General features: G+C 43.7%; 1 protein-coding gene across 2 annotated transcripts in view; it reads right to left on the bottom strand.

Annotated features, from left to right (window-relative positions):
* Positions 1–23213, bottom strand: part of LOC309369830 (cytochrome P450 2J2-like) — a 63000-nt gene that overhangs the window by 5491 nt on the left and 34296 nt on the right. Inside the window, exons 1-5 of one of the 2 annotated variants that reach the window (XM_081911178.1) lie at positions 13092–13324; positions 7242–7398; positions 6158–6307; positions 5569–5729; positions 2508–2684 (exon numbers count right to left, since the gene is read on the bottom strand). In XM_081911178.1, the coding sequence (XP_081767304.1) occupies positions 2508–2684; positions 5569–5729; positions 6158–6307; positions 7242–7398; positions 13092–13259 (813 nt within the window). In that variant the 5' untranslated portion in view covers positions 13260–13324. Of the gene's footprint in view, positions 1–2507; positions 2685–5568; positions 5730–6157; positions 6308–7241; positions 7399–13091; positions 13325–23213 lie in introns of those variants that run through there. The other variant, XM_081911177.1, reaches the window with a different exon arrangement.

Here is a 23213-nt window from a genome sequence, read left to right as displayed (position 1 = left end):
AGTGGGTGCGTGATTTTTGGAGGGCAGGCTGTAGCCATGGACATGCTATGTGATCTGTTGGTGAATTTGGGGTGACCCAATGCAAAGATCCTGAGGATCCATGTGGATCCATGCTTTTAAACCACATTTTAAGTGGGGAGGGAAGGAAAAACACAGAACGGACAAGGAGCACAAGAGGGGTGTGCAGCTGGCTAAGAATGCAGGAGAGGGGTATAACTGGGAGGGAGGAAAGGAAGGCAAAAGTTTTCCCTCACCTACGCACCCAAGCCAGCCAGCTCGCGCGCTCTCTCTCTCTCTCTCCCTCCTGCTTGCCTGGAGGGGAGGGGCTTTCCCTGCTCTTTGTTCCGTTTGAGGAAACACAGCAAGGAAACAGAGGCGGGTGGGCAGTAAGACCCTGAGGCAAGTGCGGCTTGTGCTTGCTCAGCAGCTTCTTCACGGTGCTCCGCGGAACGGTGTTCTTCATCCCGCCGGGGAACGGTGTTCTTCATCCCGCCGGGGAACGGTGTTCTTCATCCCGCCGGCGGCGGCTCCCTCTCTTTCCTCTCAAGCAGAGCGGCCTTCCTGCTCCAGCCGCGCCTGCGCCTGAGGAGTTTCGAATCTGCCGCCGCGCGCAGGGTGACGTCACGGCCGCCGCCGGGCCAATCCGCCTGCTCGGCCCCGCCTCCCTTCTTCTCGCCTCCCTCACGAGAGGAAGCGCCTCCCTCGCGCACGGCGGATGCAGCCTGAGCAGAGTCCCCTCTCGCTTAGAGCAGTGTTTCCCAACCGGCACAGCAGGCAACCTCTCGCGGCACACTAGTGTGCCGCGGAACACCGGTTGGGAAACACTGCCCTAGAGAATGAGACTTCATTTGACACAGAAAACAGTTTAAGCAAGATTCAAAACATTGGAAGTTCTTCAGCTTTTTTGTCTTCATTTTGGGAACAAAGAGGCAGATAGTATAGTTCAGGTTAATGCCCTTTATCCAATTTGTCCTACTTACATGCATAAGGACATAAGAAGAGCTCTGCTGGACCAGGCTGAAGGCCCATCTAGTCCAGCATCCTGTCATCACAGAGACCAATCAGATGCCTCTTTGGGGAAGCATCTAAAGGCATACTAACCATGGATGTAGAATAGAGCCATTGATAGCCTTATCTTCCATGAATTTATTTAATCCTCTTTCTAAACCACACATGTTGGTGGCCATTGCTCTTCTGGGAGCAAACTGCGTCGAGTAAGTACAGTATTTTCTTTTCTCTGTGGTGAATCTCTGTGTAATACCACCAGGAAATGCTTAATAAGGGGTCAAGCGTCCCATCATACCACCTGAAGTGAAATGGGAAGGTGCCACCACCACTGCCCTGATGCTGTTGCTTCCTCCCTTACCTGCATTGCATAGCAGTGCCTGCAAAGTGACAGCAGCAACAGTGATATCCAGTAAGATCCTGTGAGATTTTGATGAAACCTCACCGAAGCTGCCACCACTGCCAGCACTGCTTCTTCACCAGTGGTGGACTAGCGTATTTTTCGCTCCATAAGACACACATTTTCCCCCCCCTTAAAAAGTAAGGGGGTGTTTGTGCATCTTATGGAGCGAATGTGTGGTCCCTGGAGTCAAATTGCCGGAGTGCAGCACGCTCCTGGGCTGCTCTTTGGTGGTGGTGGGGAACTGCGCTGCCGGCAGCCTCCACTTCCCCCTGCAGCCCCGGAATGCTTTGGGAGGCTTTGCGTTGCTTTCGCTGAAGCCAGAACTCCTGTTGACACTCCACTGCCCAGATGTCTCCTGTTGACACTCCACTGCCCAAGGCTGTTAGCAATTTCACCACTCCCAACCTTCTTTTTAAACCTCATTCAAACAGTTTGTTATAATACTGTTGTTGTTGTTGCTGCTGCTGCTGCTGTTTTAAAATAAACATTTTAGAAGCCTTAGCCCCACCCACTAAATTGCTTCATGGATGGATCCGGAACAGGTGGTCCCCGGGGTGGCCTACAGAAAATTGGCCTGAATTGAGAGCCACAGATTGAGGCCACAAGGCACACAGGGGGGATTGTATACATTCCTGCAAAGGATAGCATGAGTTAGAACTATAGAACCAACATATCCTCCACTGAAGAAAAGTGAGATAAAAAATGAAACCATTGAACCAGTAGAGCTTTCCTGTTGTCTCTGCCCATGTTTGAATGCGAGATGAACACCAATCCAGAATAATGTATGCACAGAAGCAATGCTCCAAAGGGAAGACCCCTTACTTGACACACACAAATTTCTACTCATTCACACTCACATTTGGGGTTATGGAAATACCTGGCATTTCCTACCCATTTCAATAGATCTTTATGGATGGAAGTCAACCTACTTTAGCAACTAAAATGACTATGAGGGAAATTTGGTGAAACTCAATGTGCTTTTCATCTGAGATTCAGAATAAAAACATCTGTGTTTTGGCAAGACGTTAGTATTCACACGTAGGACGGAATATAACGATTCTTTGGATGAGCAGGATTCAGTTTCAAAGCAGGTACTTACTTTCTCCATCTCAAGTAGATAGAAATCAATGAAATCCTGTGGTTCATGCAGAGCCAGATTCTCCTTATGCTTCGCTATCTCCTCCTTTGCAAATGACACTACCATCTCCATGCAGGACAAGGCCTTCTTGTGGGGCCCTGGGAGATGTTTCATGAACCATGGGAATATTTCATACAACTAAAGGAAAGATAGCAAAAATGCTGTCATTACCATGAGGAAGCTTGGTCACATGTTTCATGTTTTGGATTAGCACTTTAATAATCTGCATAAACCTTCAGGGCTAGCATATTACTTTGAGTCTAACTGAGAAGAAGGAAGGTGTTTGCAGCTTCTCCTGAATCTCACAACAACTGGTTCTGGGAATTATCCCTAGCTGAAAATGTGAAAGAAAAACGTTGCTCAATATATTTTCCAGCTCCCAGACTTCATTGCAAAACTGGGAATAATCCCAGGACTCCTCCTGGAACAAGTGAGTGGTCTTTTTGCAGGAGGTGGGGATGGGTGGAGAATATGGCGGGGGGACGGGGGACATTCAAGTCAGTTGACATTTAATCATGAATTTGTCTAATATGCAAATTCAAACACAGCCATCCTTTGAAATGTGCACTTCTGCAATTTTTATTATTACTTATTTTATTTATTAAATTCCCCAGTTGCCCTGTCAAATAATGCCCACCTTTGCTCTACAAAAAATCTTTTAAAAATAAAACTTTTCCTTTTTTTCTATTTTCTGCATTAAAGATCCATTGCATACCTTTTCTGAATACCATATATATATATATATATATATATATATATATATATATATATACACAACAACAAAAATTGTACATTTATGTCGTTTGTGACAAGGGAAACAAAGTTCACAAAAAACAACAACTCATCTATTCTGACAATAAATCTTAGTGTACAGCTAACTTCCTGTCGTCTCCATACTTCACTTAGTATTTAGTATGCATAAACATATCCATTCCTTTTAAAATAAAGTATCGTATTATTTCTCCTATATCCTTATTTCTTGCTTAATATAGCGACAGAGGATATTCAAAGGCTATGACCGAGTTCAAACTGCAACAACTGTTCTTAAGATATGTTTTTAAAACTTCCCATTTTGCAATACAATGGTACCTCTGGTTACGAACGTCATTCTTTCCAGAGGTCTGTTCTTAAGCTGAAACCGTTCTTATCCTGAGGCGCACTTTTGCTAATGGCACCTCCCACTGTGCACACGCCTCCGACGCACGACTTCCACTCACATCCTGGGGCAAAGTTCACAACCAGGAGCAACTACTTCCGGGTTAGCGGAGCTCGTAATCCGAAGCGTGCGTAACCAGGAGCATTCATAACCAGATTTACCACTGTAAATACTTGTTTTGAATTATCTTTCATATTTTGGTTAATTTGGCTAGCATATTCAACTAATTTTTATAACCATTCTGACCTGAAAGGGTTTTATCACTCTTCCAGTTAGTCGCCATTAGGATTCTCGTGGTGACAGTGGCATATAAAAAAACTTCTCTTACATTCCTAGGAATGTCTAGTCCTTTTTTTATGAATGAGACTTTTTTTTAAGTTCTATATAAATGTCGTCCCAGAAGATCTTAATTTTTTAAGTTCTATATAGATGTTGACCCAGAAGAACTTCAGTGCGTATTAATCTTTCGCCTTTTTACCGTTTCTGAATACATGAAGGAACTAGAAATTGAAAGTTGGACTAATATAGGGTTGTCTGCCGTTTCCCAGGTAATTAGAAATGGAAATACTATGGGCAGGTGTGCCTAAGAATGCATATATTGTTGAAAACAATACACAAACGTGCAATTTACTGCTTTGCAAAAATGTGAATGTTAGGCAAATGTGTGCATTAAGAGAAATTAGCACTAAAATGCTGGTGAAATTTCATGAGACCTTTTTTTAAGATCAGGAATTGATGTAGAAATGTGGAGAACTGTATTTAACACAGGAAAAATGAGAAACAGGAAAAATGAGAAACTGAAATTGACAGGTCTGCCCATCCCCCAGATCAAAAGGGTTTAGTTGGGTCATACAGAAGGGAGCTGCTTTTTTTTAGCAGTGAGAGCAACCATTAAAAAAATTCTAGGAAAGGTGGTGTCTGCAGGGGGGTCACAGTAGGCACCATCATGACTGCCACTGCTAAATTCTCCCCTCCTCCCAATTCAAATCAGCAAATTGATTTGCTCCCCCCAACCCTTGGGAAAACCAGTGCACCTCTGTTGAATATGGGGTTGGACTCTCCAACAGTTATTGTAACACTCTTGAAACATGGGCATTTATGGCTCTCTTGAAATGTTTCCAAAATTTAGAGATGCTCACATGCTCCAACTGTAATCTTTGCAGTGTAGAGCTTACAGATCCAGCCAGGCTTGCTGTCTTTCAGAATAAACCCATTCTGTGCCTCATTAGTCCCTGCTTTTCCAAGTTATTTCACCCACAGTCTCTCAGGGTTCTGTGGCCATTGAACTTTGGGAGACGATATATTATATATTATATATTACATACACTGCAAAGATTACGAGGTACTTGTAAGGTGGATTTGTAGCTGGATGACTGACAGAACCCAAATTCATTAATAGTTCCTCATCATTAAAGTGGTCCATAAAAGGGCTGCCAATATATTACCTCAGGCTCAGCAAACAAGTCCCATGAGTCTTGATATTCAGTGGACAGATAGAAAACAAATTTATTTTACTATGATGGCAACAACACTATGTAATTCCCTTCTTGAGAAGATTATTATGCTAACACCATGGCTCAAGACAACCTGTTTTGAAGGTCATTGTTTCATTTTTATCCCATCTTTCCTCCAAAGAGTCCCCTGTGGTTGGACATAGTCTCCTTATTCTTTATTTCAATCTTTATAATAATCTTGAGAAATGATTTATACTATGAGATCGTAAATGGCCCTTATCTTAGATTTAAACCTAATCTATCTTCTCCAACACTCTATCCTCTATCATAATGGATTCCAGAATGTTGAATGGGGGTCCTAAGATCCTTTGGAGACCTCTCTGGCTCAGTAGGAATGAAAATGTCTACTCACAGAATGCTGGGTGCTGCCTTGAAATTTTAGGACAAAATCCATGGCTTCTATCAGCTTCCCGAACCTTTCATCTTCAAGAGCAAACCGGTGCCCAAAAGCCACAGCACATATCACGTTGGAGACTGAATTAGTGATGGGCAAGGAGGGGTCAAGTGGTTGTCCTGCAAAATAAAGTTATACTAATGTGAGTTCAGCTGCTCCTGCTCATACTGAGAGTGGATTTTATGATGATCAAGAGAAACACGCTGTGATCTCCAGCACAATGGGGCAGTGTGTCTCATACTGAGAGTGGATTTTATGATGATCAAGAGAGTGGATTTTATGATGATCAAGAGAAACACGCTGTGATCTCCAGAACAATGGGGCAGTGTGTCTCACAGAAGGTTGGTGGTTCAAGTCCACCCAGGGAAAGCTGTGGTCAGGATTCCAGGGGATTGGACTAGATGACTCTCTGGTTCCCTTCCAAGTCTACCATTCTGTGATTCTAGAGCATATTACATTCCTTTCCAAAATGGACAGAGGTAGTACACATAGATTTCTGCAGACTGGAACATAAGAAAACCCATCACCATCACCTAGGATCATGTACCCTTTGAACTTGCAATGACCTCCACAAGCTGACGGGCCTCCTCTGCTATTTGGTTCTCCATGCCTTTCTTCCCCAGTCCCAGCTTCCGCATAGTAACCACACCAAGCCGTCTCTGTTGCTTCCAGACGTGACCATTTGATAATATAATACCTATGGGAAATCATTGAGAAATTATTATTTACAGAAATTAATGTAAATAATTAAGTTGTCAGCCTGGAAGAAACTATGTTCACTGAAGTTCATGTCCTTGAATTTAATAACTACTTGGTCTCTCTGAAGCAAAGAATTAGAAGATGATTCAGAATCCGTCTCAGAGTATTATATGGGTAGTTCTACTATATTGGCATAACAGAATCTCACTTTCCATTGCCTTTCATCATTCAGAAATTCATTATTCATTATTGTGTGATAACAGAACAGAAGTCAGGTGGTCCCAGAAGTCCCTGCAGGAGACCCTCACCCACAGAGTCTGGTTATTGACTAGGTATATAAGGAATGAGATGATCTTTTGAGTATCTTGATCCCAAGTTGTATATGCCTTTATACACCAAAACCAACATCATGAAATTATTCTGTGAGCCACCCCAATATTTTTTGACGAAGGGCGGTATATAAATTTAATAAATAAAATAAAATAAACCCAGTAGCCAATTGGCAGCCAATGGAATTCTTTCAACAGTGGCGTAACATGTTGGCTGTTCCTGCCCCCATGAGCAGTTGACCCATTGCATTATTCATCAGCTGCAGCTTCTGGACTAATCACAAGGGCAGCCCCAAATAACAAACATTGCAGTAATCCAACCTGGAGGTTACTAGTGCATGAATGACAGTAGTTAGGCTATCCATAAAACACTTGCTAGAGGATTGGGTTGCATCTAGGTAAGTTTTATTCAGAGAAGACTCATGGAAATGAATAGACCTTCATTAGCCATGCACATTAATTACAATGGGTCTACTGTAGGACTAGCATTGGCTCCAACAACCCATTTCCTGCAGTTAATAGAGAAGCTTTGTTTATCCAGACCATCATTTAAATTTTTCTCTGGGGAAATACCAGTAGATTGTCTCATTCTTCACTACTCACCCTTTCCTTTTGTGTTAAAGAAAGACGACACTGGTCGCTCGTCAAATTGTTCAGAGTGATCAATGAGAGCTTCTTTCACTGCTTGGAATCCAGACAGGACTACAAGGGGTATATGTCCCATCCACATGGTGTAAACGTTTCCATATTGCTTTGCCATCTACCATTTGGGTCAAAAGAGAGGAGAGGAACATTATGTTCAAAGTAAACAGGTGGCTATTTCAACTTAACACATGAGCTCCAGCCTTCCTGACCTCTACAGCTTCTCACAGCTTCTTTTGCCAGCATCTCCCTCCCTCCCTCCCTTCCCAACCCATTTGTTTTACTCTCTCTTGCACATTTTGTGCAGGGATGTGGAAACTGAAGTCCACCAGTGACTGTAGACCTGCAACTCCCTGCCCATTGGCCATGATGGTTGGAGCAGATGGGCATAGTAGTCTGGAGGGCACCAGGTTGGCATAAGCTGGGCTAGAGCACTGGGTCAGGTTTCTGACCCACGGTGGGTCGCAGCAGGAGCATCACCACCAGACAAATATATGGTAAGGAATTAAAAAAATGTCTTCCAAATATATCTCCGGGCTAGAGATTATTACCAATTTCAGATGTTTTAAAAGTTATGTTCTTATCTGATGGCTGAGTAGTCTTGTATTCTTTGAATTTTTTCTCTGGAAAAAAAATGGCTTAAATGGATTAAATAAACAAATAAATAAAAGAAAATATGGACTGACAAGGAGTGAATTCTTGCGGAGAAGGTAATGGAAAACTACCTGTTTTGGTTTTCTATTGCTTAGATTGCTGCAATGTGTTATACATAGGGCTGCATCTAACAATGGTTCAGAAATTTCAGATAGTGCAGAATTCAGTGGCCAGGTTGCTCATCAGGAGAAGACTGAGCATATTACACTGATTCTGCTCTGACTGCATTGGCTGCCAGTTAGTTTCTGGGCCCAATTAAAAGTATTGGCTTTGATCTACAAAGCCTTAGGATCTCAATACCTCAACGACTGACTCTCCCCATATGATCTGATCAGGACCCTGCAATCATCATCTGGGGCTCATCTTTGTATGCTTCCTCTACAAGAGGTCCAGGGAATGGCAACACAAAAACAGGCATTTTCTGTAGTCTCTCCTTTTTGTGGAGTGTTCTCCCAAGGGAGGTTCAGCTGATGCCTTCATTATACACTTTTAGGTGTTTAAGACGAAACTGTTGCTCTTCAACCAGACCTCTTGCTGATTAACATCTTATACCTTATCAAAATGTGTTTGTGGGAAGGGTTACTGGTTTGTTAGTTTTTTGTCCTTGTTTTTATCGTGTATTTTATGTATGTTGTATTCTGTTTCGGTTGTTTAGGCGTTTAGTCGTGTCCGACTCTTCGAGACCCCATGGACAGGAGCACGCCAGGCACTCCTGTCTTCCACTGCCTCCTGCAGTTTGGTCAAACTCATGCTGGTAGCTTCGAGAACACTGTCCAACCATCTCGTCCTCTGCCATCCCCTTCTCCTTGTGCCCTCAGTATGGAGCAGGAACTGGCAAGCCACTCCAGTATCCCTGCCAAGAAAACTCCATAGACAAAGACAACAGGCATGTTATATTCTAACCTATAGAAAACACCTGAAGGCAGCCTTGTATTGGGAAGATTTTAACATTTGACGTTTTATTATGTTTTTATATTCTGCTGGAAGCCACCCAGAGTGGCTGGGGATACCTAGCCAGATGGGTGGGGTATAAATAATAAAATTATTATTTATTATTATTATTCTTAGATTGTGAACTGCCCTGACCTGTGGATTAAGGGTGATATTTATAAATTTAATGACTAATAATAGCTACATGTGAGCGACAAGCTCCTTCATTTTCTTGGAAAGAGATGATGAGCTTCTACTTCATTGCCAAGGGAATGTTGTGCCCATTAATCTGTTGGAAGGCTGGAGGTTCCCAGCATTCTAGGTCATTGGCAGAATACAATGGAAGAGAAGGAAGACAAATTCCAGAGCTTATCGTAATAAGCTGTTTGATTAGCTCAGCTTTTGTTTCGCAAGATCTGTTTCAGAGATAAGCCTACTTAATCCAGCAGCTACAAGCAAGGTACACAGTAATAATATTAAAACTAATGTAAAAGGACAAGGTTCTTATTAATATTGAAAGGCACAAAACCATGTAAACAAGGTCAGTTATATTAGAATAATTAGGGATGGGTAGCTAAGTGAAATCAGCAACATCCAAAAAGTTGCTGCATTTTCTATATGGCAAGTGTTGAATTGTAAATGGTAGCAAGATCAGCCTGTGAACTACCTATCCCAGTGCCATTTCTTTCACAGTGGCAGTCAAGGCCAAAGTTTGTAATACGATGCTCTGGGCGAGAACAAAATTTGGCACCCCCAAATATACCTTCTCAGTTAAGGATCTTCTAAGTTTTGCACACACAACCTCGATGCCCTGGGTGCCGGACCTCAGTGGAGGCTGAACGATGGGGGTGGAGGCGCTCATTCAGGTATACTGGGCCGAGGCCATTTAGGGCTTTAAAGGTCAGCACCAGCACTTTGAATTGTGTTCAGAAATGTACTGGGAACCAATGTAGGTCTTTAAGGTCTGGTGCAATATGGTCTCAGCTGCTACTCCCAGTCACCAGTCTGGCTGCCGCATTCTGGATTGGTTATAGTTTCTGGGTCACCTTCGAAGGTAGTCCTACATAGAGTTCATTGCAGTAATCCAAGCAGGAGATAACTAGAGCACGCACCACTCTGGTGAGACAGTCTGCAGGCAGGTAGGGTCTCAGCCTGCGTACCAGATGGAGATAGGAGACAGCTGCCCTGGACACAGAATTGACCTGCACCTCCATGGAAAACTGTTAATCCAAAATGACTCCCAGGCTACGCACCTGGTCTTTCAGGGGCACAGTTACCCCATTCAGGACCAGGGAGTCCCCCACACCTGCTCGCCCCCTTCCCTCCAAAAACAGTACTTCTGTCTTGTCAGGATTCAACCTCAATCTGTTAGCTGTCATCCAACCTCCAACCAATCTGAGTAGGCTGAAAGCAAAGAGTAAGGTTACCATAACTTCTGTCATAGAGCTTCAGTATGCTGATTACAACATAGTGTGTGCACACACAGAGGATGACCTCCAAACCATCCTAAATATCTTCACAGAAGCTTACAAAAATCTTGGCCTATCGCTCAACATCCAAAAACCCAAAAACCAAAGTGCTGCACCAACAAGTACAAAACAACCCCTCTCCAGCACCACAAGTCCAACTCAATGGTGCAATGTTGGAAAATGTTGATCACTTCTCCTACCTGGGCAATTATCTTTCCACAAGGGCTGACATTGATGCCAAAATCCACCATCGCCTGAGCTCTGTTACTGCAGCTTTCTCCGGGCTGATGTGTAGAGTGTTTAAAGACCAGGACATTTGCAGGGAAATCAAAATGCTTGTTTACAAAGCTATTGTACTACCAACCTTACTGCATGCTTGTGAAACATGAACCACTTAAAAATGCCATCTCCAATTTCTCGAAAGATTCCATCAACGGTGTCTCAAAATGTTTTTACACATCACTTGGGAAGACAGGGAAACTAATGCAAGGGTACCGGAAGAAGCAAAGATCACCATTGTCGAAGCAATGATTCTTCAACATCAGCTTCATTGGTCTGGTCATGTTGTGCAGATGCCTGATTATCATTTTCCAAAGCGACTACTCTATTCTTAACTAAAAAATGGAAAGTGTAATGCCAGTGGTCAGCAGAAGAGCCTTAAAGACTCTCTCAAGGCAAATCTAAAAAACGTAGTATAAACACTGACAACTGGGAAACACTGTCCTGCGAGCACTCCAATTGGAGAACAGCCTTTACCAAAGGTGTCATGGGCTTTGAAGACACCTGAACTCAAGACAAAAGGGAGAAACTTGCTAAGAGGAAGGCATGCTTTGCAAACCCTCACCATGATCAACTCCCGCCCAGAAACCTATGTCCCCATTGTGGAAGGATGTATGGATCCAGAATAGGCCTCCACAGTCACTTACAGATTCACTATTAAGTCTATGTTCATGGAAGACAAACTTACTTGGCTACAGATGATGGAAGAAGGAGGAGGAGGAGGTGCTCTTGGTGAGATTATTACCTGGAGATTAGTGTTTACTGCCGAGATCCATTAAGAATGATTTGCTGTTTTATAAAAAGTGTTTCTAGTTTGAGTGACCAATATGAAGATTTTCCAAGGCTTCAGAAATTGAATAGCATATGCAGGTTAGTATCTGTTGAAAGATTGCCATGAATGAAGGCTGCAGACCTACGTTCCCTGTCATTTTTTAATGCCTTTTCTTACATGTATCTGTTTGGTGCTGTGCGGTTTAGATATGATGTGCATATGCACCAGAAGTGATAGCTCCAAAAGACTTGTAAAATGGGGGCAAAGATTTTCATGTTAAATCTCTGGTTGGTTATAATCATAAGTGTTATGCGCTTCCTCAGTGTAACAGTATACAACTTACATTTTTGATTTGTGATTTTTGAATGCACATTTTCATCTTTTATATGGTTTTGTGGTTTTCAGTATTATTAATAATGACCTTTTATATTATTACTCTTATTTGTATTGCGGATAGCTTCTGACAAAGGAATGATTTGCTCTAGAAAATTGCTCTAGAAAACGAAATAAGTTTATCTCTAAAATGCATCCAGCTAAACATACAGTTGGGCTATATACAGTTGGGTTCAGCACAAGAACCACCAGAGCTTGTCTTGGCTGTGTTCAATTGCCCTTGGTGCTTTGCCCCTCTTCTTGCTTACAACACCCACTACATTAAGTGTGCACTCCCCCCCCCAAGTTGATAAAGTACAATTTCCATCAGCCCCGGCAAGCACTGCAGGTGGCCATGGAAGATGGGAGTTGTGCTCTGCAGTGGCTGGAGGGCCAAAGTTTCTGCACAACTACCCTGGATTATTTACAAGCAGAGGGGATAGACATGCAGAGGAACCATCAGAGGTGGTTTTAGGGTAGCATGACCAGTTCAGCCACACTGGGTGCCAGTGCCTCAGGGGGCACCACAACAATGATGTATAATGGTACCTCAGGTTACATAAGTTTCAGGTTACATACACTTCAGGTTAAAGACTCCGCTAACCCAGAAATAGTACCTCAGGTTAAGAACTTTGCTTCAGGATGAGAACAGAAATCGTGCTCCGGTGGCGCAGTGGCAGCAGGAGACCCCATTAGCTAAAGTGGTGCTTCAGGTTAAGAACAGTTTCAGGTTAAGAACGGACCTCCGGAACGAATTAAGTACTTAACCCGAGGTACCACTGTATAATGGAGAGGAAGTTGTGAGTGGGTAGCACCAAATTTTAGCGCTGCACAGGGAGCCACTGAAATTTGAGAGCCCCAAATCCTCCTCTTCTTCCATCATTGTTCTATCAAACTTTTATCTGCATGGCAGCTTCTAGGTCTGCCTGTGTATGGCCTATATAACACAGCAGCAGTGGCAGGAATGAACTAATTCAGATTAACAGATTCACAGAATTAATTCCAAAATCTCTGAATTGCTTTTGTTTTGTTTGTTTGTTTATTAAATTTGTTAGTTACTTTTACTTGCCCTTATTACACCTGAAAGTAGTTTGTAAAAATTCTGGGGGACTTGAAAAGGAATTAAGTTACTTTTGCAATGGAACCTTGGATGATTTTTAATTAAATTCAGTTTTAATTTTAATTCAATGATTTTTAAGTGTAGGAGTTTCATCACATTTAATAGTGTATTAAATTGTGGCCCTTGCAGTTAGCATTTAAACCCATGGTACTGTTTAAGCTTAATAATTGATAAAACAATTATTGACATTAGACTGAGTTATTACTAAGAAGTACCTTAATGAAAGTATCTTCACAAAGCTTCGCCCCGGATTTCCACATACTTCCAATGACAGGAAGCGGAAAAGGTCCTGGAGGATATTGCTTGCGTGACCAGAGTTGTTTCAGGAAGTGCAGAATTAGAAGAACCACCAGCACAGCAATCAAAAATGCCCGTATCTCCATCCTTCTCTTTCACCTTGTTTCTTTCTAGGACGCCTGGTTAGGTTCAGCTCTCCTCCTTCAAGAGCTTTTTGATCCCTCAGAGACCTCAGCATTTCTCTCTCTTTTTATATACTCCATTACTAAAAGCAATTAAGCAACAAAGGTTCTGACATCCCATCCAAATAGCCCTGTAATGAGACCTCGAGGCACGCACCACAGTCAGACTCTATAATCATTCTTATGTGTGTCACTCAAATGTCAGGGGGATGTTTAATATGAATTGCAATTAGAATTCTAGGTAGTGTAAGACTGATTTGTGCCACAAACATTCGGGGAAATGCATACCAGACATTCATGAAATTAAAAAAGTATGTGAGAAGAAAAGGCCTGCTGGATCAGACCAATCAGTCCTATTGAGTGCAAGTGCCCATGGGAAGCCCTCAGGCACGACATGAAGGCAATATCCCTCACCCACTATTGTTCTCCAGTATTTGCAGCATCTGATCCTGGAAATCTGGCATTGTCCAAGGGTGCAATGGGAAGCCTGCCCCCCCCCCCGCCCACTTGCTGCCTCCTTGTTCACGAGGTGGTTCCCTATTTTTCTCCCTTGAAAAGTACATAGAGCTAAAGGAGGAAGCTGGGACATGGGCATGTTTTCCCACATCTTCTTTCTGCTCCACATGTGCTGGATCCAACTTTGGAAAAGGAAAGTGTGTATGGGCACATTCTCCTTCTCTCCTTCTCCTTTGGTGGTGGTGGGGCTCATCTGGGAGCCAAGTGCATGGTGCTCATAGGCAGGGGTAGGCAACCTAAGGCCTAGGGGCTGGATGCGTCCCAATCGTCTTCCCAATCCAGCCCGCAGACGGTCCGGGAATCAGCATGTTTTTACATGAGTAGAAAGTGTCCTTTTATTTAAAATGCATCTCTGGGGTTTTTTGTGGGGCATAGGAATTCGTTCATCCCCCCCCAAAAAATATATTCTGGCCCACCACATGGTCTGAGGGACGGTGGACCAGCCCACGGCTGGAAAAGGTTGCTGACCCCCACGACTAATCCCAAATTCCCAAGGTGTCCATGGGCCTAAAAAGGTTTGTGATCCCTCCTGGAAATGGAAGAGAATCATCATGAATGATGTCCATTAGTAGCGTATCCTTCACAAACTTGTCTAATATCCCTTTAAAGTCATTTAAATTGGTAGCGTCATGGTTGTGTGAATGTTTTCTTTCTTTCTTTTTAATTTCTCTGCTTCATCTCTCAAATGCTCAGGGAAGTCTGAGGTATCTGTCATATAGCCTTGCTTTTCCAAACCATGCATACAGGCAGGTCTGGCACAGCCTTTAAGTGGGGTGAAGCCATTTCCTCAGATGGTGGAAGCCCCTGTGTTGGCATCCCCATGCCAGTGGCAGAGAAGTAATGCTGGCATAGACAATGATTTTGGATAAGATATTCATTGAGATCTAGGTGATTTTTGACTGAGCATAAATCGCTGAGATCTTTCCTGTCATGGACTGGCTGGAAGCAGAGGAGTGGTGGAAGGCACCAGCTGGGGAACCCCTGAGAGAACCCCCAAGGAAAGAAGGCTGAGAGTCAGGGGATTGGTGGTAGGGTGACAATGAGTGGGCAGAGGAAGAAAAGGGAGCAGACGGGGAGGAGGAGGTATCAGCAGCTGAAGAGACAACAGAAGGGGTCTGTGACAGGGAGCAGTCCAGAATCAGAGGCTGGAAAGGAGGAGGGTCAAGAGGCAGAGATGAAGGAGGCTGCTGAAGAAGCCAGGGGGTCTCTCCTTCTTGCTGCCACATTTGCCACACCCTCGTCTCCTGCAAGAAGAGGAGAGACGGACTCTCCCACATGGGTAATGTGGGCAACCAAATGGGGTGATTTGCCCTATAGGGGAGAAATGGAGATCAGAGTATTTAAGCCCACTTCATACCATACTGCACACTCACCTCTTCTCATTTTCTAGTGTGGGCTCTGTTGTTGACTTCTTTGAGGGGACTGAGTATATATATATATATATATATATGGGGGGTGACACTAATTGGCCTGTGTCACATCTTTTTTGCCTACTTCACATCATTGAGTGTCATCTGTGTGACTGGAGTGGTGTTTTGTTAGAATTTAGCTCCAGGTGGGTGAGTGGATTTTGGATAATATCTGACTAATATTGGAGCCAGCATGGTGTTCAGGCCTCTCAGGCGCATCTGGGTCAATGCTCACCAATGGGGCCACGTTGTGTAAGACAGGTTCAAATAAACAGGGAGCATGCAATAAACAGAGAGGAGTTTCCTAGGGCTTTGAGCAGCTGGCAGCTAGCTCAGAAAGATGGGAGAGATTAAATCCTTCCTTCAATCCATTCACCTCCTGGACCTCATTGGTTTTGGTTAATTTGGCTGACATATTCCAATTGTAAATTCTATAGTTGTTACATTTTAATAAATAAAACCAGTTAGCCACCTATCTGGTCTTGAGTCTTCTTGGGTGTGTTGGCAATTAACCATTAGTACAGTGGTACCTTGGTTCTCAAACTTAATCCATTCCGGGAGTCCATTCGACTCCTGAAACCATTCAAAAACCAAGGAACAGCTTCCAGGTGGCTGCAGGAGCTTCCTGCAGTCAAGCAGAAGCTGTGTTGGACAATCAGCTTCCAAAAAACATTCGCAAAGCAGAACACTTACTCCCGTCTTTGTGGCATTCGGGAGCCAAAACGTATGAGTACCAAGGCATTCAAGAACTAAGGTACGACTGTTCTTCAAAAGAACTGGGTATTAGTTATTTAGGAACAGCAGAATGAGGAGAGATGGTTTCAGGAAGTGGAGAAGGAATTTTGATTTCATGTTCCCTGGAGTTTAAGACTGCTGGGAAAAGATCCAGCCAAAGGGGAGACTTAGGGGAAAATAGGAGGCACAGATTGTCAACTGGTTTACTGGGGCTAGTCTTGCCTGTAGGTTTTCTGTTTGTATTCTGTTTCCTTGAATAAAGAATCAACTTCACTGCTCATCCCTGAGTCTCTGTGCTGACCTGCAACAGAACCAGCTCTGACATGCTGGAATCTTGCCTTTGCTCAGCAGAGATTGGGGGACTTGGCACCCAACCTTTGTAGCAACATATATACCACATCTTTGTGAAGGAGGAGTGAATAAATAAGTGCATCTTTTCTGCTTTTAAACAGAACTTTTAATTTAATTGTAAACATAACTTTTAATTTCTAGAGTTCCCTGGGGAAAATTGATAGATTGTTAAAACTCTCTGGGAATTGTAACTCTGTGAGGAGAATAGGGAACCTCTAACAACTCAAAGGTGCTGTGGTCTAAACCACTGAGCCCAGGGCTTGCCGATCAGAAGGTCGCAGTTCAAATCCCCGTGACGGAGTGAGCTCCCATTGCTCGGTCCCTGCTCCTGCCAACCTAGCAATACTAAAGCACATCAAAGTGCAAGTAGATAAATAGGTACCGTTCCTGCAGGAAGGTAAACGGCATTTCTGTGCGCTGCTCTGGTTTCGCCATGCTGGTCACATGACCCGGAAAAACTGTCTGCGGACAAACGTCGGCTCCCTTGGCCAGTAAAGTGAGATTAGTTTCGCAACTCCAGAGTCGTTTGCGACTGGACTTAACTGTCAGGGGTCCTTTACCCTCACCTTTTAAACAACTCAACACCCTGAAGAAACTACACTTCCTATTATTCTCTGGGGGAATCCATGACTGTTGGTGCAGGTGGTGCCTGGTACTGAACTTGCACTTTATGCAGCTCCTGAACCAACATCCTTCACATGGATAAATAAGGAAGCATTTCCTTCTATGCAGCGGAAACCAAACAGTGCGCACTTGAAGAATAATAAGTTGGTAGCATCAGATAGAAAAGAAACCTGGGAATATAATAATTATACTATGATATCTGATGTGAATTAGCTTACAAATGTGGCACACAGGTAAAGCTTGTTGATTAATGCAATATGGATGACTCAAGACCTAGCCAACCTCTCCAAACACAATGCCAGAGCAGGGTCATTGGCAGGTGCATAATGGCAGTGGCAGGTGAAGGGAGGGCCACAATAATGACACAGGAGACAGGTGTTGGGTTGTATTAGGCCACAACGTGATTGACTGCAGGAAAGAGTAGGTTTGGCTAAGGCATTGGGCACGTGTCCTGCATCAGGCAGCCCGCCTGCTATCTGATAGTAACTTGTGTTGGGGAGTCACCCCCGACGTGAATTGAATGGCACAACCCCACACAGGCTGCCATTGGGAGAGGTGTTTTGGTCCACTGGTCTCCCAGAGTCACCCCTCCTAGACCCCCCTACGTAGGTACCCCTCTGACTAAGGGTACAACCCAATGCCTTTTTTTGCCAAAGTTGTGAAAACCTACAAGCTGGTCAATTTGCTTGCAGGATAAAATTCCTCCCTGGCCCCAAATATGCTGACCAAATAAACCATAGCAAGGTCCATAGGTAACGTGCCCGCTCCCCCCTCAGGCAGGCCCCTAAGGACTGGGTGCGTAGGAAAATCCCACAATGATTGGCTAAACAGGGCAGCCAACACCTGGCCACCCCTTTAAATAGGCTGGGGTGTGGGATGCTCGCAGCCCCCAAGCCCCAGCCCTGAATTGGCTGAGCAGACTATGCCCGCCCTTACCTGAGGTGCACAGTGCCAGCCATTCCCTCCCCTGGCTGCGCCGGAAGATGGCAGCCTTCCTGAACCCACCACGGCCGTGCCATGTGACAGTGGCCGCCCATCCGGAGTCTCAGGTGAGTGGATAGAACAGAGACTTGGAGACTCATAAGTCAGTTTTTTATGCAAGAAAATAGTATACAAGCAGAATGCCCACAGGCATGGCTGCCCTCAGTGGCGATGTTGCCAAGACTTGGCCCCTCCTGCTTCCTCCTAAACCCCCTCCTCTGGATGTTTCCCAAGCAGGTGTAAACTCTGGTGGGAAGGGTCCCCCTTGGGCTTTCTGAGCCTTCTGTTCAGGTACATGCAAAGACCTGCATGACACTGGAGTCAAGGGAGGAGGTGGGACCAGGCAGCTGCTGAGAAGCTGTTTCAGCTTTTCGGTTGCAGCTTCTTCCTCTTCTCTTTGAGGTCCAGGACCTGATCCTGGCTCTGAGTCTTCCTCCTCTGCTGCTTCTCTAAGGTGCTCCCCAGCTGGAGCCTCCAACCACTCCTCTTCATCCAGAAAGTCCCTGGCACACAACCACGAGAAATTATTATTGGCTACTACATCATTAGTCACGGGTAAATAATTGCGGCACAGAAAAATATCTGCTTCAAAAACAATTGTGTTCTCAAATGAATTCTTTGCTGGGGGTTCACTATAAAACCCTTGATGATTGTGAAAATATTTTTGTAGACTTTACTTGACAATAGAAAAGACTTGAAACAGAATCCAAGACTCTGTGTAATAAAACAAAAGGGTGGACTATTTTTTCCTTCAGTTACTAGATATTACAAGACTCACTTCAAAAAATGGTTTCACTTGGGTACACCTTTAATTCTTGAGCAGATTAAGGCCTTGTGTTTTTTTTAAAAAAACCACAACAAGAAAACCACAACCCTTTCTGGTACTGTATGATATCTGAGAAGGAAATACTTAAGTCATGAGTTAAAAATAAATAAATTGAGATATATACATACATCCATACAACTGAGATTTGGGCTACCATAAAAAATTGACCATGAGGCGCCCCAAAGGGCTACTTCAGCATTTCCCTAGTAAACTATTTTATTCTAGGGAATAAATTCTGGGTGCAGAATCTGGCTGCCAACCAGGAGGTCTTGTGATCTTTGCCTAAGAGGAGAGAATTAAGCTGTCTGAAAGATTGGCGAACCTCTTCAGCAAAGGATCAATGGTGTCTCTACGGATCTCAACATAAAGTCAAACTCTGTACATCTGGGTATGGCTGAATGCACCACAAGACACCATAAGCCTTAAGGAAAGTTTCTAGAAATTTATCTGTAGAAGGCATTTAATACCAAAGTGTCTTAATTGCAAATACTCAACAGTTGATAGCTTTTGTTAGAGGTGTAAAATGCCTCTGTCGATACACTACATATCTTTCGGAAATGTCCCCAAATAACAACATTCTGACCTGATGCTATCAAGGAAATATACTACTAAGTGGGCCTTCTTTTCAGCTAAATTAAGATAGTAGTATTGACAAATGATAGAGAGATGACCCTTATTTATTAAGTGCAGCCATAATAACCATTGCCTACAACTGGGGCAAAAAATATAGAGGACTTTATTGAATAGAGTTAGGGAATACAGTCATACCTCGGGTTGAATGTGCTTCAAGTTGAGCACATTCGGGTTGAGCTCCGCAGCAACCCAGAAGTAACAGAGCTTGTTACTTCTGGGTTTCACCGCTCGTGCATGCGCAGACACTCAAAATGACATCACATGCATGCATGGAAGCGGCAAAACGTGACCCATGCATGCACAGATGCACCGTCCCATCTTACGTTCCATTCAGGATGCGAATGGGGCTCCGGAACAGATCCCGTTCGCATCCCGAGGTACCACTGTATAGCATTAATGCTAAAATGACAAATATGATTCAGGATAGTGGGGCATTGTAAGAATATGATTGCTTTGTTGAAAAATTGACCTTTTTAATTATGTACAGTATTGCTATAATGAAGTGTAAGAAAATCTGAATCTATATGTTTTGCTGGGAATGCTGTGAGAGTTTTATTTACTCTGTTAAATGCATTGCTCTTCTTTTCCTTTATTTCTTTTTTCCCTTCCCCCTCATCTCTCTTTTTTTTTCATTTTCTCTTCTTCTCATGTAATCCACATGCAGCAGGGTTTCTGCGAACCTGACATCATCAGGAGGAGGGAGTTAAAAGAGGAAATTAAGGGTTCCACAAAGACCAAACTAGTGATTTGAGCCCAAAAGTAGCTGTTGATCTTCTTGAGCTAAAGCTTAGTGGAACCACAAGACAAAGCTATGTGGACAACTGCATGGTGCAGTGGTGGAGCTTTGGGGGACTGTGTACCATATCCTCCAACATTCCTCATATAAAAATAGGGACATTCTATTCTACGCCTGTATCACTGCTGGGGAGGGGGCTTTTTAAAATTGACCTCCAATGTTACATTTTTACATAGTTATTACTGTATATGTGGATGTTTGCTGTAAGCTCACTTTTATGAATACCGTTGTACAAATATTTTTCTTAAATATTTTTCTCAAATAAAGCATAATCATGAGGAGGGTTTTCACATATTAAGTAGCCACCCCTAGGCTTGTGGATGGCAGGATCTAGAATCAGCCTACTATGAAAGCAGTTTGTGGAGAACAAGCATGAACAATTCTGATTTGAGGGGGGAAATATTAAATAAATAAAGTTTAAATAAAACATTGTTAGCCTCTGGGTCTTCTCTTGGCCTTGGGTCCCTGGCAAATTTCCCCAACGTGCCACCCTATGGAGTTGGCCCTGGGTATTCAATTAAGTTTTACTCAGAGTAGAACCATTGAAATTAATAGAAATGACTGAGTTAGGGCCCTTAATTTGAATGGGTCATTTCTGAGTAAAACTTGCTTGTATACCACCCTATAAAACCATTTCTAAAATCATACAGTTGTTATTGAGTAAAACGATAGGGTTACATGCATTAGCCTTTTTAAATAAGGTGCCTAAATATCAAAATACTAGGTGCTTTTCTGATTTCAGCTGGCAACTTATTCCAGACGGCTGGAGCTGCAGTACTAAAAGCCCAATTTCTATGCATACTAAGTATAGAAAATGCACTGGTCAGGCAGGGAGATAGGGAAACTTGTAGGTTAAAGCTGAAGTAAAGCTGTTGCTAGGGACTGGGGAGAAGCATCTAGGAAGCTCTTTTCCAGGTGACAGGTCACCCCAATATTTCCTTTTCCTCTTCACTGCTTTACATTGGCACTTCCCCACCTACACAGGTAAAGCAGCTCAGGAGGAAGAGAAGCCTGGCTGACAGACTGCCCTTACATCCTGGAAGGAGATAACCATTCTCATCCACATGATACACAGGTCACATGGAATCCACTGAGAAGTGGCACCAGAACTGGCCTTGCCACCAAGAGCCAATGCCAGGACCAAACTAGACATGGCAGCAGGCAGCTCCATCTCATGTTTTCCCTAACTATTCACAGGGATGGGAGGGCCCAATTCTCACAGAAAAGGCATCCCAGGGGAAAGGTGAGACTTATGGCAGTTTGCATTCTTTCTCTCTCTGCTTCTGCTTTGTTTTGACAGGCGATGGTGTGCGTGAAAAGTCAGCAATGGCCTTATTCTGAAGGGATGTTAAAAGTTCTCCAAGCCCTTTGCAAAGAGGAAAGCAAAGAGGAGGTTAATAAAAATCAAGGAAAATCGTCTTCCATTGTGCTTTCTAGTACAGTGGAACCTCAGTTTTCTAACATAATCTGTTCCGGAAGACCGTTCAACTTCCAAAACATTCCAAAACCAAAAACTCAATATGGAAGCCTCAAAAAGAAAAATTAATACAGAAAACTCAATACAGAAGCCTCCTTGGAAGTTTGACTTCAGAGGCACATTCAGAAATGGAAGCATTTATTTCCGGGTTTACCTGGGTTTACAGCATTCAAGTTCCAAAACGTTTGAAAACCGAGGTTCCACTGTATCTTAAACTTAAGTGAGCAATTAGGTACTACATCATTAATTTCCAGAGATGTTGCCCTGTTAATCTTTTTGTAGCATCATCAAAGAGCCTTGGGTTACTTTAAAAGTGGGTCATCATGCACCCGCACGAGATGTGCAGAGCCGAATTGTTACAACAGGGCACAGTACCCTTCTGATCTGAAAAAAAACAAAACAAAACACACACACACCACATTCCTACGTTTGTTGTGAAAACGTTCCATTGATACCTGGGTGTAACTGTCACTTGCATGAGCTACTTAATATAGAGGGAGGTGCACAGCAGCGATGAGAGAAGCAGCTCAGCGAGAGTAGTCGGGGCCATATGAGGTGAGAGAAGGAGGGATGGACTGCAGTCAGGATAAGCTCCTGTAATTCCCTGTCCAGCTGCCGTCGCTTTCCTCCTACTCCTTGTCAGAGGCTCACTTCAGCCAGCAGTGAACCTGACTGCTTTCCTTGCCAGTCCCTCTCCCTTTCCCTTTCAGTCCTTTTGAGTTGCATATGCACAAATTTCAGTGGCGCAATGTAACGCCAAAATCCAGCACCCCTCTCTTGCCTTCCATTGCACAAAATAGTGGTGGCACCTGTTGGGCTGCCCCAGAAGCTAAGTTCCTTGTGTCACAGATATATGTGAGAGCCAGTGTGGTGTAGTGGTTAAGAGCGGTAGTCACATAATCTGGGGAACCGGGTTCGCGTCTCCGCTCCTCCACATGCAGCTGCTGGGTGACCTTGGGCCAGTCACGCTTCTTTGAAGTCTCTCAGCCCCACTCACCTCACAGAGTGTTTGTTGTGGGGGAGGAAGGGAAAGGAGATTGTTAGCCGCTTTGAGACTCCTTAAAGGGAGTGAAAGGCGGGATATCAAATCCAAACTCTTCTTCTTCTTATATGAGCACCATAACCCTGAAGCAAGCACATCACACACAGCCAGCTGGGCTGCTGAGCCTGAGCAATCATTTTCTGACAGTCTCAACTGCAAGGCTGGTTATTCCCAGCCTAAGCTCAAGATAAGGGAAGGCCGGGGACATATCTTGAGTAAAATATAGCAACCACTCTATAGCCAATTGTGAGAATGACTGGCTTAGGCATGCTTTGTCCGTGCATATTCTCAGCCAATATGGGACCAAAGCTGTTTAGGGCTTTAAAGGTCAGCACTCAGTCTTTGGGAAACATCCTATCAAGTCTGTATTCTGCAGGATCAAATAAACTTTTTTCACCCTTCCACCCATTGTGTTTTATTGACGTTGGAAAGACAGCGACGAAGGTCTTGTCTCCAGTAACATCACGTTGCCCTGCTTGGAAAAATTGGGTTTTGGTGGGACACAGTGTGAAAGCATGGTTGCTAAGC

Source organism: Podarcis melisellensis (assembly GCF_964234715.1).
Source record: "Podarcis melisellensis genome assembly, chromosome: 5".
NCBI classification, from domain to species: Eukaryota; Metazoa; Chordata; class Lepidosauria; order Squamata; family Lacertidae; genus Podarcis; species Podarcis melisellensis.
This window is presented reverse-complemented; position numbering and strand designations above follow the sequence as displayed.